Consider the following 15,212-nt stretch of genomic DNA (forward strand, 5'->3'; position numbering starts at 1 on the left):
TCTTTATTTTTTATAGTTCCATTACTGGCTCATCAAATGTTCTGAAACCAGTAAATGAACAGTGTGCTCATTTACTGGTGTCGCGTAGATTTCATTTTTTTCCCAAATGTATATGTAAACGCAATCGTATTGAGCTTGTTTTTTGTGATTCTGCATAGAAAACGATTCTGATTCATTTAGCCAGTATTGGGACAAACCAAATTTCTATAGTCCATTTACTAGATTTGTCATGCCTATGTATGAACAATACAAAATTTGGCTTGTTCATTTATTGAATTTCTACTAATTCTATGTATGAACAGTGTAACCACGAACAATGCAGTGGCAAGTTTATTATTTTAAGCATTATTTGGTGAGCATGACCCCTTTTCATCAAAATATGCACGTTGGTTCTATTGTTTTAATGGTTGATTTTATTTTTTCCTTTTAATATGTAACGGGTTTCTATGTTATTGGTGAATAACCATCATTTTATTACCATCTAATCGATTCGAAGTCAATATGGAAGGATAAAAAGATATAAACGCTATCGCTATACCTATTAAAATAGAGCCGGAAACGGTATTTGTGATAAAAATGCTTTTGTTATGCTAATTAAAAAGAGTTAAATAATGTTCATTCACTGGGTTTTAGGTGTTCATTCACTAGTTTTTATGTTCATTCATTAGGTTTTTGGGTAGTTTTTGGTAAATTCTGGTATAACTCAAAAACTATGAAAGTAATTAAAAATCGCAGAAATTACTTTCTTATTTATTAAATGAAGATTGATTAAATTGCAGTTAATTATTCCAATTATTAATGAATGCTGAACAATGATTTTTCAAACTTGGATAATTGCTTAAGTGTTCATTCACTGGTGGTCTTACCCTACAATGGAAATACGAATATAACAAAATTTTGAAACGAACCATTATACTTCAGGTGGCAAATACGCCACTTAATCTAATAAGATTAAGTAAAACTTAGCCTGTGGCAAAACTCACCGAAAATAGTTCCCCGAATGAGATTACTTTTGTGGCATTGTGTAGCTCCGGAGGCAGTAGTCCTTTGCAGGGGGGCTTTCCGTATTGATTAATGATCTCGCACAGCTCTTTCATCTCTGTGCATACTCGCGCCTGTGCTTCTGCGCCTCTCAGCTCTGTCATGGATCCAGGGATAGGTCTGAAATTAAAGGGATGGTTTAATTAGGTACGATAATACCTTTTAGTCATATATAATTAATAAGGTAGACGTCCGAATCCTCATCACTGACCAACAGTTCGTTATTTTAGCAAAATGAAAAAAATAAATAAGGTAAACAATCTTGATGTGTCTTTTAATTGAAAAACACGTTTTAAAAATAAGTCTCGGCAAATATGTAACAATTATGAATCTAATACGATCATTTATATTCTTCTGCTTTCATAAGTAATGGTTAATGATTTTTAAAAAGCGTTTTTCAATTAAAAGACATGTCAAGATCACTTACCTTCTTTGTAATGTTAAAAAAAACCGAACAATAGTATGTACAAGTACATGGGTGAATTGCAAATACTTAAGTCATTAGCAAAATAATTACTTGACAGCATGATGTCAACTATTAGCATGTCCATAATTGGGACGGTGACCTTAGTTATTAATTTTATTCATCCTAAATACATTAAAATCTTATTGAAAACCTTGAAAACGGTACGTTTAATAATAATTCCTCTGTCAAAAGCCAGCAGGCTGAACTGAAGACGAAATGGTTCGCTAAATGAGTAAATAATTTGTACCTTTTAGATTTCAAGAAGATACCTATATCACTATAACTACCCATGTTATTTTTATCTCAAGAATAATATGAAATTACAATGTCTAAATAGGACATATTTTGCGATCCCCGATTGTCTGTTCTGATTATTAACTTATTAACAAACTGTCAATCAAAACTTTGACGTGTTAGTTTCGAATTCATTAACGATTTAGGAAATTAGTCTTAGCTGCTTTGATTCATACCACAGTCATACGGCTATGTTCTCCAACGTGTCACAATTATTTACCACAAAACATTTTTTGGACATAGTTTTTATTTAATTTATTGGTGAGAATCAACAAATGTTACATTTGATATCACAAGCAACTCATTTGTAATCACTTGTATTTTCATAATCTTAAATTTGATGGAAATTAAGAAGAAAATAACACAAAAGTATTAACATTAGTATTGGTCCTACCTATTGGTCCCTTTCATTGGTTCCTTTTTTTTAAAGAAAATAAAAGATATATATTTATTAAACAAAAGGTTAATGGTACATAAATAATCATACAAAAGTAACTTAAATATATCCAAATATTAAAATATTTTAATCTAAAAGACCTCTAAAAGACCTTTCAATTGGTTTTCTCGATAATCTAATTTACTCGTGTCACAGTTATTGCCAGTCACAATAACAATTGATTATTTCGAGGCCCGTTATTTAATAAATTGTAAGTATTTACTTAGGTATAATATACTTATCATGTCTAGATTTTCAAATAAGTTGAGACGCCGAACTTTTTCACTTCTAATAAATAATTTCAGAGGCACTTATCCGATATCAATGTCTCTGTGAAATTTAATTTTCCACGTTTTTTAGTAACAGAATCTGTTATAATTAAACGAAGGAATGTAACGAAACGTTTAATATGATAAACAATAATTAAGATAAATATTATTAATTCTAAGTAAATAGAGATTATATTATTAATTCTTAAACAGGTGCTCATTATAGAGCTTTCATTACGTCTGTCCCGTCCCGTACCATAGCGAGTTTGTTGCTCTATTTCATCTTTATTTGTATTGCAAACGGGCATGCCTCATATTTTGACTGAAGGGGCTCACAGATTACGGACGATATTAGCCTGTCAGTTGTTCGGAACTGTCCCCTTTTGCGTTTAACTGACAGGCGGGTGAAATTAAAGCTGCTAGAGTTAGGGCGCGTAGAGTTACTTAGAATCTTGGCTCCATATCGTCGGGTGACAAGCAAAAGTCACTAAGTACTATCAAAAAATTAAAGTAACAATGCACTTTATTAGACATGTAACAAGGTTTATTGTCCAATAATTTCAATGGTGTTAGTTAGTGACTTTTGCTTGTCACTCGACGATATGAGATTTGAAAAGTTTTTGACAGTGCGAGCCATATCGTCTCGTCTTGGCAATATTATACATAAAACGTTCTTCATCATCATCATCTCAGCCATAAGACGTCCACTGCTGAACATAGGCCTCCCCCTTGGACCTCAATACGTGCCGGATGGGGGTGAATGCCATAGTCGCCACGCTTGGCAGGCAGGTTGGCGATCGCAGTTGGGTACACCGAATTTGAAGGAAGCTGCTGCCCGTCCACTGGTGGTCTTCTTGGTCGGATAATAATGACACCTTCAGACGGACAGTGTTGCGTTTAGTTACATTTCTATCATGAAAAATAATGTAGTGTAATTTTAGTATACCTACTGCAGATTTTTAGATCGGTACCTATTCTAAATTCTAATACAATGCATTATTGTAACCTGCTAATTTTCCTTCCTTCTTTGTAAACCTACGTAATTTAATATCAGTTATTTTAATTAATCTTTATGACAATTTAATTAACACTTAAAACTATGGAGGTACTAATGTGAAAATTAACTGAAAGTATTCTATTTTTTAATTTAAATTCAATAAGTTCATTGATTAAAAATAACTTACTTTCCATATTCCTCCCTCGAGAATGTTGGTTTGACGTTTTTGTCGAACTGTCCACTGAACGCGCATATTTTCTGGCCCTCCGTGTGTGACTGCGCCTTAGTGTCGAACGCCGAGATCAGGTTTGTTAAAGATGAACTCTGGAACAAATACGGTTTACATGAGGCTCGATTCGGGAAATGAGTTAGAGACTCACTAGATAAGAAATAGTAAAAATATGTGACGTTCCACTGCAAAAGGTACCTTATGGCGGCTGGCGCCGCGATTCGGGAAATAAATTAGAGAGTCACTAGATATGAATTAGTGAAGATATGTGACGTTCCACGGAAAATGGTACCTTATGGCGGCCTGCGCTTACGTCGCATAGCGCCGCAATAATATTGAAGCGGCGGCGTTAATAATAGCGTAAGCGCCAGCCGCCATAAAGTATCCTTACCCGTGGGACGTCACATATCTTTACTATATCGTATCTAGTTAATCTCTAATTCATTTCCCGAATCGCGCCGTTAAAACGAGAAAACGTTCGAAGATAGCAATTCTTACGAGATTTAGTGGAAACAACCGAATTTATATACGTTCTAGAATGACTAGATATTTTTCTTTATCAATGTCAATTGCAAGAAATATATATTGTACGAATTCTGTAAGTTTGATTTGATTAGATTTTTTGATAGCAGATGCTTTTGGCACGTAGTCTGAATTGATCCATTACTTTTAATGCTGATTGTACTATACAGAATTACTAGAAAGAAAATTGGCTTTTGAAGAAATGTCTAAGAAAGGATTGATTTCAATTAAACCGAGTATAAATTGTAAAAAAAGTAACAAGCTCTATTAACCCTTATCTTGGCACCGTAACACCCGTGATACATGGAACTTAAAAAAATCTAGCAGGTTCACTTTACTACCTAACAGAATAATTCTGCCATCAATATGTCGAGCTACCCTCCTTACTTATAGAAAAAAATAATTGACACGAGTGTCATTGTAAATTAATTAGTAATAATCAACAACTTTTATGGAACATTATAACGCGATATTTACTTCAAAATCGGTCGTAGTTAGTGGTGCATCTGTTTTTAGTGAGTGGGCTACTGCGGACTTACATCAACGGAGACGTGAACTGTATGCTTTGTATGAGGAACGGCGGTTTAATACGAGTGATGAATTTAAAGAACATGTCAAGGAATATTCGAAGAAGTTTAAAATAGATTGTCATATAGCTAAGCGGAATTATCTAAGTCAGAAAATTAAAAATAGTCCGGACATTATTAAAGCAACTTGGAAAGTTATTAATGTGGAGACTGGTCGCTCGAAACACACAATGAAAGAACTGAAACTAAATATTGATAACAAAATTATAGATTCCAATTTAGAAGTAGCTACTGAATTTGAAAAATTTTTCACCGAGGTACCAGTATCCACAACTAAGGATTTAAATTCATCACCCTCATCTGCTGTTACATTATTAAAAGATAACGCTCCAGAGTGTTGTAGAGACCTTCATTTTGAACATGTTTGTACCTCAGATGTAATAAAGGCGTTTAAATCAATTAATGTCAAAAAAACGAATGACCTCTGGGGAGTCTCTGTCCATGCTGTCAAATCCTTAGTAGAAATTGTAGCGCCTGACTTGGTAGTTATATTTAACAACAGTGTCGATTGCGGCGAGTTTCCTGATTTAATGAAACATAGTAAAATAACTCCTTTGTTTAAATCTGGTAGCAGCTCTGACCCCACTAACTTTAGACCGATATCTGTGCTACCAACATTCAGCAAGATTTTTGAAAAATTAGTTCTTTCACAATTAGTACGACATTTTAACGGCAATAATTTAATGCATAATAAGCAGTTTGGTTTCACACGGGGTCGCTCAACAACCGATGCTGGTGTTGAGCTAATTAAGCATATTTTCGATGCCTGGGAGGAGTCACGAGATGCTTTAGGTGTCTTCTGTGATTTATCTAAGGCGTTCGACTGCGTTTGTCATGAAACATTGATCAGGAAACTACACTATTATGGAGTTAGAGGATCGGCACTGAATTTACTTAAGTCCTACTTAAATGGTAGAATACAAAGGGTCGATGTGAGTGGACAGCGATCACCGGGGTCATTGGTCTCTATGGGTGTACCACAGGGGTCAATATTGGGGCCTTTCCTGTTCCTTATCTACATAAATGACTTGCCATTCCTTGTAAAGACCCACCATGACATAGTATTGTTTGCAGACGACACCTCACTTATTTTCAAAGTCAAACGACAGCAACAAGCGTACAATGATGTAAACGATGCTATTTCAAAGGTAGTAAATTGGTTCAATGTTAATAATTTATTGTTAAATGAGAAAAAGACTAAATGTATTCAGTTTGTCACTAGTAGTAACGTAAGGCATGTGCAAACAAGTGTCATTGTGAAGAATGAGGAATTGGAATTAGTTGATAGTACAGTTTTTCTTGGTATAACTTTAGATTCTAAACTTCAGTGGGGTCCCCATATTGCTACTCTTTCGAGTAGACTGAGTTCTGCAGCTTTTGCAGTGAGCAAAATCCGTCAGTTAACTGATGTGAAAACAGCTCGATTAGTATATTTTAGTTACTTCCATAGCATTATGGCATATGGTATTTTACTGTGGGGCGGTGCTTCAGAGATAAATACCATTTTTGTTCTGCAGAAGCGGGCTATTCGAGCAATATATAAATTGAACCATAGAGACTCACTTAGAGATAAATTCAAGGAAATTGACATAATGACAGTGCACTGTCAATATATTTATGAGAATATTCTGTATGTACATAAAAATATTGTTAATTTTAGGAAAAATTGTGACATTCATAATATTAATACTAGAAATAAACATAAGCTCGCAGTGCCCTTCACACGGCTCCATAAAATTAAAAAATCATTCATGGGTAATTGTGTAAGATTTTATAATAAACTTCCAAACCATATTACTGAATTATCAATTAAAAATTTAAAAATTATGTAAAGCGTAAACTTATTTCTAAAGCTTATTATACCACACAAGACTACATGAGTGATAAAACAACGTGGGATTAATGGTGACTCGAAATAGATAATTCAATGTATGTACTTCTTTGTTAAGTTTTATTGACATTTGTTATTGACATTTAGATTTTATTCTAGAAACATTCTAGACTAGTATTTTTTATACAATTTTTTTTTATGTTTGACGATCTTTTTGTGAAATTCTTAGTATTAAATTTGATCTGTATAATAATCCAATATTACTATGGAATAATATTAACTTCAATAAATTGCTCTGATAATTAGCTTAAGATAATATATTATTATGTAAAACGTTCATAAGTGCTTGTTACTAGGCCTACATGAATAAAGTATTTTTGACTTTGACTTTGACATGGCGCCGCGGAAACAATAGATTTCGGTTCGTACTGGAAGTTTTGCATTTATTTCTTATGTCAGTATATATTTCTCCATAATCTACATTTTGATATATTTACTGTCTCTTAGTAACTAAGGACCAATTTCGCGTCACGATGAATTCCCGTAAACATTTTAATTTAAATCTCTTGAAGAATAGCAGCCGTTCTATTGACAACATTTATTAGCCAGTAATTCTGTCGTGGTAATGTCCATCACAAATCAATACGACTTGGCAACGCGGCTGGGACTAGAATAGATGCGCTGTACTGGCCCCGTAGCCAACGTGCCAATCGCTCACACTCCGTAGAGATCGAACGCAACTGTCACTGTCGCACTTATATAGAAAAGCGATAGAGAGACACAAAGCGATTCGATGGCGAAGCGATAGCGATTGTCACCGTGGCTAGGCCGCCAGTACCTACTAGCATGACTCGGAATAAAAGACGAAGAATGTCGCCGGCGTAATGGCTCCTCTACACGATGGGGCAGCGCTGGCCACTCCAAGGGACGCAGCCATGCGGTAGAATGAGATAGCAGTATCACTTGCTCCCTCTAACGCACGCGTCCCTTGGAGTGGCCGGCGTTGGCCCATCGTGCAGAGGAGCCATAAGCAGGGCCCGATTGGAAATGGAAACAAAAATAAGAAATATTGATGTAGATGGTTATTAATCAACCATTCTTATTAGGTTTTAGAACAATACGCAGAAAAAATATTGTCCTCGATTACCTTAGTCATTTATGAATTTAAACAATTTAATACGAAGGATTTTTTTTGTATTCCTGTTAAAGGGTATGAGCAGGCTAAAAAGTTCCCCACGCGCGACACAAGGGATTTGGTAAAGGTAGGTACCCATACTCGGGTAAGATCCGATGGAGGGTAAGATCGTTTGATCGCAATTGCTTCTAAAATAGTAGTTATTTTACATCACTAGCTATACAATGTGTGATGCCATTTCATCCCGCATCTCTTGCCACATTGTAGTAGCTGAGGGCTTACCGCGAACCACGTTCGAAGTGTTGCCTCCCTGTCACACTTACGTACGAATTTACAAGTGCGACATAGAGGCAACATGTCGAACGCGGTTTGCGGTAGGCCCTCTGCTCAGTCGTGTCGTGTCAGTCGTGTGTTACGAACGTTTAAAAAGAAAGTACAGAATAGTTAAAATTTATTCAATGTAGGTATGCAACTTATTCTCCGTGCTTAGAGTTCAAATTAGCAATTAGTCCGATCTTAGTTCAAGAGGGTGTTTCGGGTTGGTGTCTTGAAAAGTATGTTATTTAATTAATAAATAAATTAAATAACCAAATGAAATCAAAAATGATCATAATAGAATGAAGTAATAATACCTACATATTTTTATTGACATATCTAACACATGTTTTTTTTAATAAGAGTATTTTTTTAAATTTTTCACGAAGACCAACGAAAAAAATATTTGTATCATATTATACATATATATTTCATATCAATACAGTAGTAGTAGAACACACACCCCTACACAGTCCTAATAGAAATAAAATAACATTTACCAAAGTTAAATTTTACATGTAATATCAATAAAGGACTTGAAACCGTTTCAAATACGTGACCGTAAATAATAGTATTGTTTCGTACTGAACAATGATTTCAAACCCAGTTACAAAATTACTCGCACATAAAGTATTTGTACAATGATTTGGTCCTAAGTAAATTTCGGTAAGCGACTGTCTTCTTGTGACAAAGAGTAAGGCGGCATTCACATTCATCATCATCATCATATCAGCCATAAGACGTCCACTGCTGAACATAGGCCTCCCCCTTGGACCTCCATACGTGCCGGTTGGAAGCGACCCGCATCCAGCGTCTTCCGGCGACCTTAACAAGGTCGTCTGTCCATCTTGTGGATGGACGTCCTACGCTGCGCTTGCTAGTCCGTGGTCTCCACTCGAGCACTTTTCGACCCCATCGGCATTCACATTGGACGTGAATTATTTGCATATCAGGGTATTAAGCGACCCGGTGCGATGTGGCGATATCGGAGCGGAAATAAAGTTTCGTCGATTTTGGGTTAAAAATACACTTTTCACATGAGGTATTGGAAAGATAATGGCCGACATCAATTATTTTTATCTAATTATGTCGATTAAATTATGTTCAATTGTAATAATTTTAGTTCTAATGTGAATAATAGTGGTATTATTCACATTAGAACTAAAATGGTATTATAATGGTATATACCTTGTTACCTGGATATTAAATATTTGATATAGTGCCTCGTTGAGAATTGTTCAAAAATCCATGTTCGCTAGTAGGTCTCTAGGTAGGTATCTACCTACCACAAAAAATAACGATAAGCCTTCTGTGGCGCAGACTTCATATAATTTATATATTTGTCTTCAAAGATGAAATAGCAATTAAAATGTAGCAACTACATTTTTATTTCTCTTGAAATTATATATAGGCAAAAAAGTTAACTGAACTAATGATTAAGAAAAAATCATTTTTAAGAATTTTAAGTTCTTATTTATGGTAGATCCAGGAAATGAAAGAAAAGAATCTAAGTAGAATAAATAAGAAAAGTACTTAGAAAATATGCCAACAACTGCGAACATCAAAGAGGGAAATTTAATTACCCGGCATGGTAGCTATCTTTGCAATATTGTCTGCACTGTTTATTTCATAATCGTTCAGCATTATTACTCTATGTTGTAGTATCCGATCAAAACCGGATTTGCTGAAACCGAAGTCGAATGTTCGTTTTGGATTCAAGATTCGGTCGTTATTAAAACGAAGACTTTTATAGACGTGCTAAAATCTTTGCAAAGAATGTCGATAGCCTTTTGTTCGACATATGAACGGTGAAATTATTTAACTTTCTTATAAATATGTAAATACTTAAAAAATCTTAAATCATAAGGCATCTTAAATGAACAAAATGCGGAAGTCTAATAATTTTAATGATCTAAGTCCCACCTAAATCAAACATTCTGAAAATTTTGCGTTGAAATACTTGTCGATGGTCAAGACTTGTCGATTCAATTTTGCAAGTGCCTAAAGTTAGACCGTAAAAAGTCTGCAGCGATTTTGATAGCCCACCAGTGCAAGTATCATTTTAAACGTCAAACTTCTATGTAACACTTCCACTGCGTGGGTATCAAATCCGCTGCAGACTTTTATTGGTGCGACTATATCAGGTTTGGCAGACGGGTTGTGTGAAAGATAAAAATATTTTTTGTAAACCGGGCGGATTTTTCGCTACACATAATTTTGAAAGCCTAATGCTAGAATCAGTTATGTATCGCTGCCATACATGACCCAAAATTTTTTTATTAAGCTATGAGCTTCATCACATCTGATATTTGAGTAATTCTAGGCATTTCTAGCCTGGGAGGCAAAAAGAAGCGTGCGTCTAGTCGGGGAGGGTGGGATACAATATGCAAGTGTCCTGACTGACTGACTGATTCATCAACGCAGAGCCGAAACTACAAAAGATAGAAAGTTGAAATTTGCACTCTAGATTACATTTATAAATTGTACAAGAGATAAGAAGCAATTTTGAGAAATTTAACCCCTAAGGGGGTTAAAAAGGAGATGAAAGTTTGTATGGGGTTCAAGTTTTATTTTAAGATAGGAATTTGAAACTTAGTAAAAAGATATATTATTAAAATACAAGAAAACTAATTTCAGCGTTTTTGAAAATTCATCCCCTAAGGTAGTGAAAAAGGGGTCGTAAGTTTGTATGGATATCAAAAAAAAAATTCGAACGCGGGACTTGAATCTATGTATTTGGGGATATTATTAAAAGACAGGAAAAGTAATTTCAGCGTTTTGTAAAATTCATCCCCTAACAGGGTTAAAAAGGGGTCGAAAGTTTGAATCCATTACAAATCCGAGTAGACGCACATTTCTTATTGCCTCCCAGGCTTGAAATGCTTAGAATTACTCAAGGGACATATGTGATGAAGCTCATAGCTTAATAAAAATTTTTTGGGACAACTTTATAACTGCCTCCGCTATAAGTAATATAATAAGACTGCGTTTATTGTTTTAAATGCACCGTAAGTAATTATTATTTATAAATATAAATAATAAGTATGTATGTGTGTGCGTGTGTGTGTACCCACTTTACTTAGTGGTCATAAGCTACTTAGTAAGTTACTTAGTAGCCACGTATAATGCTGTTTGATATCTAAAAATATTAAAAAAATATTTCGCGGTGTACGAGTCCTTACTCATTAGTATCTACAGAATTTATTATTTGTTCCTATTCATATTATTTCTTACATCATCTTTTGCTTCTTATGATTTGATTGCGGAAAGGTGACTGCGTCCCTTTTATTTATCAAGCGTAAATGTAAGGTGAGTGAACACGGTACTCGTAACATCGAATTTTGCCATTTGTAAATTGTGTTGTCTTTCTACATTTGATGATTGTTGGTAACGCTATTGTCACCTTAGTAATTTAGAAATTACGATAATTTGAATTACATTTTAACAATTTACGTTGTGTGTTGTTACATGCATTAAAAAATACACGTGTAGAAATGCCACGGTCTTTATATGAACTCCTGCACTATCGGACACATCTATTTATTAAGCTTAAGATTAATAAAATTGCAATAGTTATTTGTTTTACAAGGGGGCAAAGTTGTTGTTTAATCGCTAGTGCTAATATGTTTACGTATTTCAAAACAATTTTCACAAAAATGGAATAAACTTTAACTCTACAGTTTTTTTTTCCGTTTATCCTGAAACATATTTATGAGCAGCTCTAATACATATCATTAAAATTTGTTTTATTCTGTATCATGGCGCACTACACGTAGATTTATATGATAGCAGCTAGATTAGTATATGGTGGGTGCTAACACTTGCCAGATACGCCACATTCAGAAGGAAAGTTGCCAATCTCTGTCATTTAAAGTTGTACCTGATAAGTGTTTATTAGGGGACATTAATTATCTGACGCGATGGATAAAGGGTTACAAATTGAAAGATGATTCATACTACATTTTACTTTTCGCCAGCTTCACGTGAAGATTCAGAAGAAAACATCACGTGATCGCCTGTCATGTCATAGAAAAGGGAGACCGAGGTGAGTTGTGACAGAGGACAGTTGTGACATTGTCGGTTTTTTGTAATCTAATAACTGTTAGTGAGCTCGCAATAGCGTGCGTTTGTTAGTTCAAGTTGCGAGCTAACAAACGCACACCTTTCACCTCGGTCGCCCCTAAGCGCCGGAAGCTTCGGCCCGATCGCGGCCGGTCTAGCGTCCTTATCACAACGATTTTTCTGGGCGTAATGTAACGAAGAAACATTTATCTGCCGAGATAGAGATGTTATATTAGGTAGATTCGTTTTAAAATGAGTCTCCTATAAGTCGCTGATAAAATAAACAACATTATTGTACGAATTAAATTTTCAAGGTATTTGCCAAAATCAATGATGACGTTGGTCTGGATGTAATTAGTTACTGTGTGAAACCTTAGACAAATGTAAAACTAAAGCTAAGCCAAGCTTTTTTAAATCAATGTCTGCCAGATATGTCAACTCATGATTCGATCATTTAGAATCCTTTAATTCTCAAAGGATTTAATTTAATTTCCGGGTAAATAGAACACAAAGAAAGTTCATTTATGAATTGGAATTCCAATCTACAGTAAAGGATAAATTGATTGAGTGTGCTACTAGAATTATTTGAATTTGAACCTGACTTCTACGTAGGGGAGCCGGGGGCTTAAGTAGTAAACGCTCAATTTTGACGTGGAATTAAAAACATTGTAATTTTTTGTTGCTGAATGACTCTTATTACTCGAGGAATAACGTAAACACCGCCATTGCCCGCCAGACATTGAAGCGAGTAGATGTGCATACGAGCTCTGTTTCGACCAGGTATTGAAAAAAAATTACGGGGTAAGTTGTAACAACTCTCAGTTTTTCAAAAAGTGTCTGGTATAAAAGATGCGTAAACATTTAATATTATTTTATAATCGGAATTAGGAGCATTCCACAGGCTGTCCCGTACAAACGCATTTTATTTCCTATGTTGCGAATTTTTTTTCGGCATTTAAAGCAGGCGATTATTTTTCTGTGCATAATTTTGACCATTTGTCATAGCAAAGGAAACTCTTAGACCCGCAAATCTTCAAAAAATTCGCGTTTGTACGGGACAAACGGTAGACAATTTCATGGAATGCTCCATTAGTGCTTAGATAAATACTTTAGAAACCCTCATACTCAGAATCATAAAATTATACATATTTTAGACCCCCCGTTACTTCAATATTTTAGTGAACACCGCAATGATAAATAAATGTACGCACTCATTTTCTCTTTAGTATTTAAATCTTATTTGAGTTGCAAAATATTTTTAAAACGTTAGAGACTGTTGGTACACTGTCTGCCTTTTGCGGTAAGTCCTAACGGACAAGGTTATAGTTAATTTATGAATTATTAAAGAAGATTCTAACATACATCGCTGAAATTGTATGCGTTAACTCATTAATTAGATTCACTAAAAAGGCTATTTTGATTTCACGCGTATTCATCTAAGAGTCAAATTAGAGTAAGGGTAAATAATATTAATAAAAATAACCCATACTATTTGCAGCCTTTAAAATACTTTGATGTGTTTATCGTTTGATGTGTTTATAGACATGTTATATTATGGAACGAAAATAATTTATTTCATAGGAAAAAGACAGTAGAAAAACAAATAAATAACTTATGAACTAAATACATCTATAAATAATACTAAATTAAAACTAACAACCCTAAATATATCTAAAATATTATTATATTTAATATTTATATTTAGTAGGTAGCTGCTTATTATTACCCGACTACGGCAACGCAAAAGGAGGGTTATGATTTTGACCGGTATGTATGTGGGTATGTATGTATGTATGTATGTTCATCTGTTCCCTCATAACTTCTAAAGTACTTATTATAATTTAACATACGATGTGTCATTCGAATCGTCTTAATCGTCCGCTGGTTATAGGCTATATGGCGTCCCAAAAAATGAACACTGCCCCCTCTAGAGGTCATAAAGTCACGAACCAAAAAACTAAAATTAAGTAATGATGATGTGTTATACATCATTGGAAAGAGCTCAATTAGCACATTTCAAATATATAAATATTGTTAGCGTTTGCACCCGGCTTTGCTTGCATGCGCTAGATAAAACATTACATTTTCGGTTAGCTACAAGCGCTCTGGTTTCTATCCGCGTGTTACGCGACTATGGCGATACAAGAAGGTTTTTGCAAAAGAAATTTGTTTGGCCGCTATACATGGTGTTTTTTTAATGTCCTGCAACATTTTATAACGTGAATAGGTATAGAAGTCCTGATCAGCCAAAATGTATGAAACAGTAAATTTTTTTACGAGATACGTACGCGTTCCGAAGCCGGGCGCCTTCGGCGCCCTCGTACTAAAATTGTAGAGCGTAACCCGACTTACGCGTTCCAAAGACGGCCGCCGTCGGCGCCCTCATAGGCACTAAAGGAGTCGGGCGTAGCCCGATATAGGCGGCGCTCTGCGTGCATTTCTGTACTGAGGACGCCCTCGCAAAAGTAATATAAAGTGACGTCAAAAAGTTAGTAACGACATCATGACCCCAAAATTTATTAAATAAAAAATAAGTTTAAAAACTAAAACCCGACTACTGCAAATCGCGCTCTAAAAAGTATGAAACAAGATAGAATTCTTATCTAAAATTATCAAGCAGGAAATATTATAAATGTTACCATTTTTTTTATATAAAAATATAACGTAATATAATTTACTGTTTTTTTTATATATTTACAGAGATTCAGAGGATAGCCGTGGTCGTATGCCACATTACTTTTAAATTTATAATCGTGGCATACGACCACGGCTATCCTCTGAATCTCTGTAAATATATAAAAAAAATCAGTAAATTATATTACGTTATATTTTTATATAAAAAAAATGGTAACATTTATAATATTTCCTGCTTGATAATTTTAGATAAGAATTCTATCTTGTTTCATACTTTTTAGAGCGCGATTTGCAGTAGTCGGGTTTTAGTTTTTAAACTTATTTTTTATACTTACCTAAAAACATAATACTTAGACATGGTTATGCTATAAAAGACGAATGCTAATGTATGTCA

General features: G+C 34.6%; 1 protein-coding gene across 1 annotated transcript in view; it reads right to left on the reverse strand.

Moving 5' to 3' along the window:
* Positions 1-15,212, reverse strand: part of LOC134669225 (actin-binding Rho-activating protein-like) — a 37,042-nt gene that overhangs the window by 9,669 nt on the left and 12,161 nt on the right. The window contains exons 2-3 of the mRNA XM_063526739.1: positions 3,691-3,827; positions 984-1,161 (exon numbers count right to left, since the gene is read on the reverse strand). Of these exons, the coding sequence (XP_063382809.1) occupies positions 984-1,161; positions 3,691-3,827 (315 nt within the window). The remainder of the gene's footprint in view (positions 1-983; positions 1,162-3,690; positions 3,828-15,212) is intronic.

This window comes from Cydia fagiglandana, chromosome 12, assembly GCF_963556715.1.
Source record: "Cydia fagiglandana chromosome 12, ilCydFagi1.1, whole genome shotgun sequence".
Classification (NCBI taxonomy): Eukaryota; Metazoa; Arthropoda; class Insecta; order Lepidoptera; family Tortricidae; genus Cydia; species Cydia fagiglandana.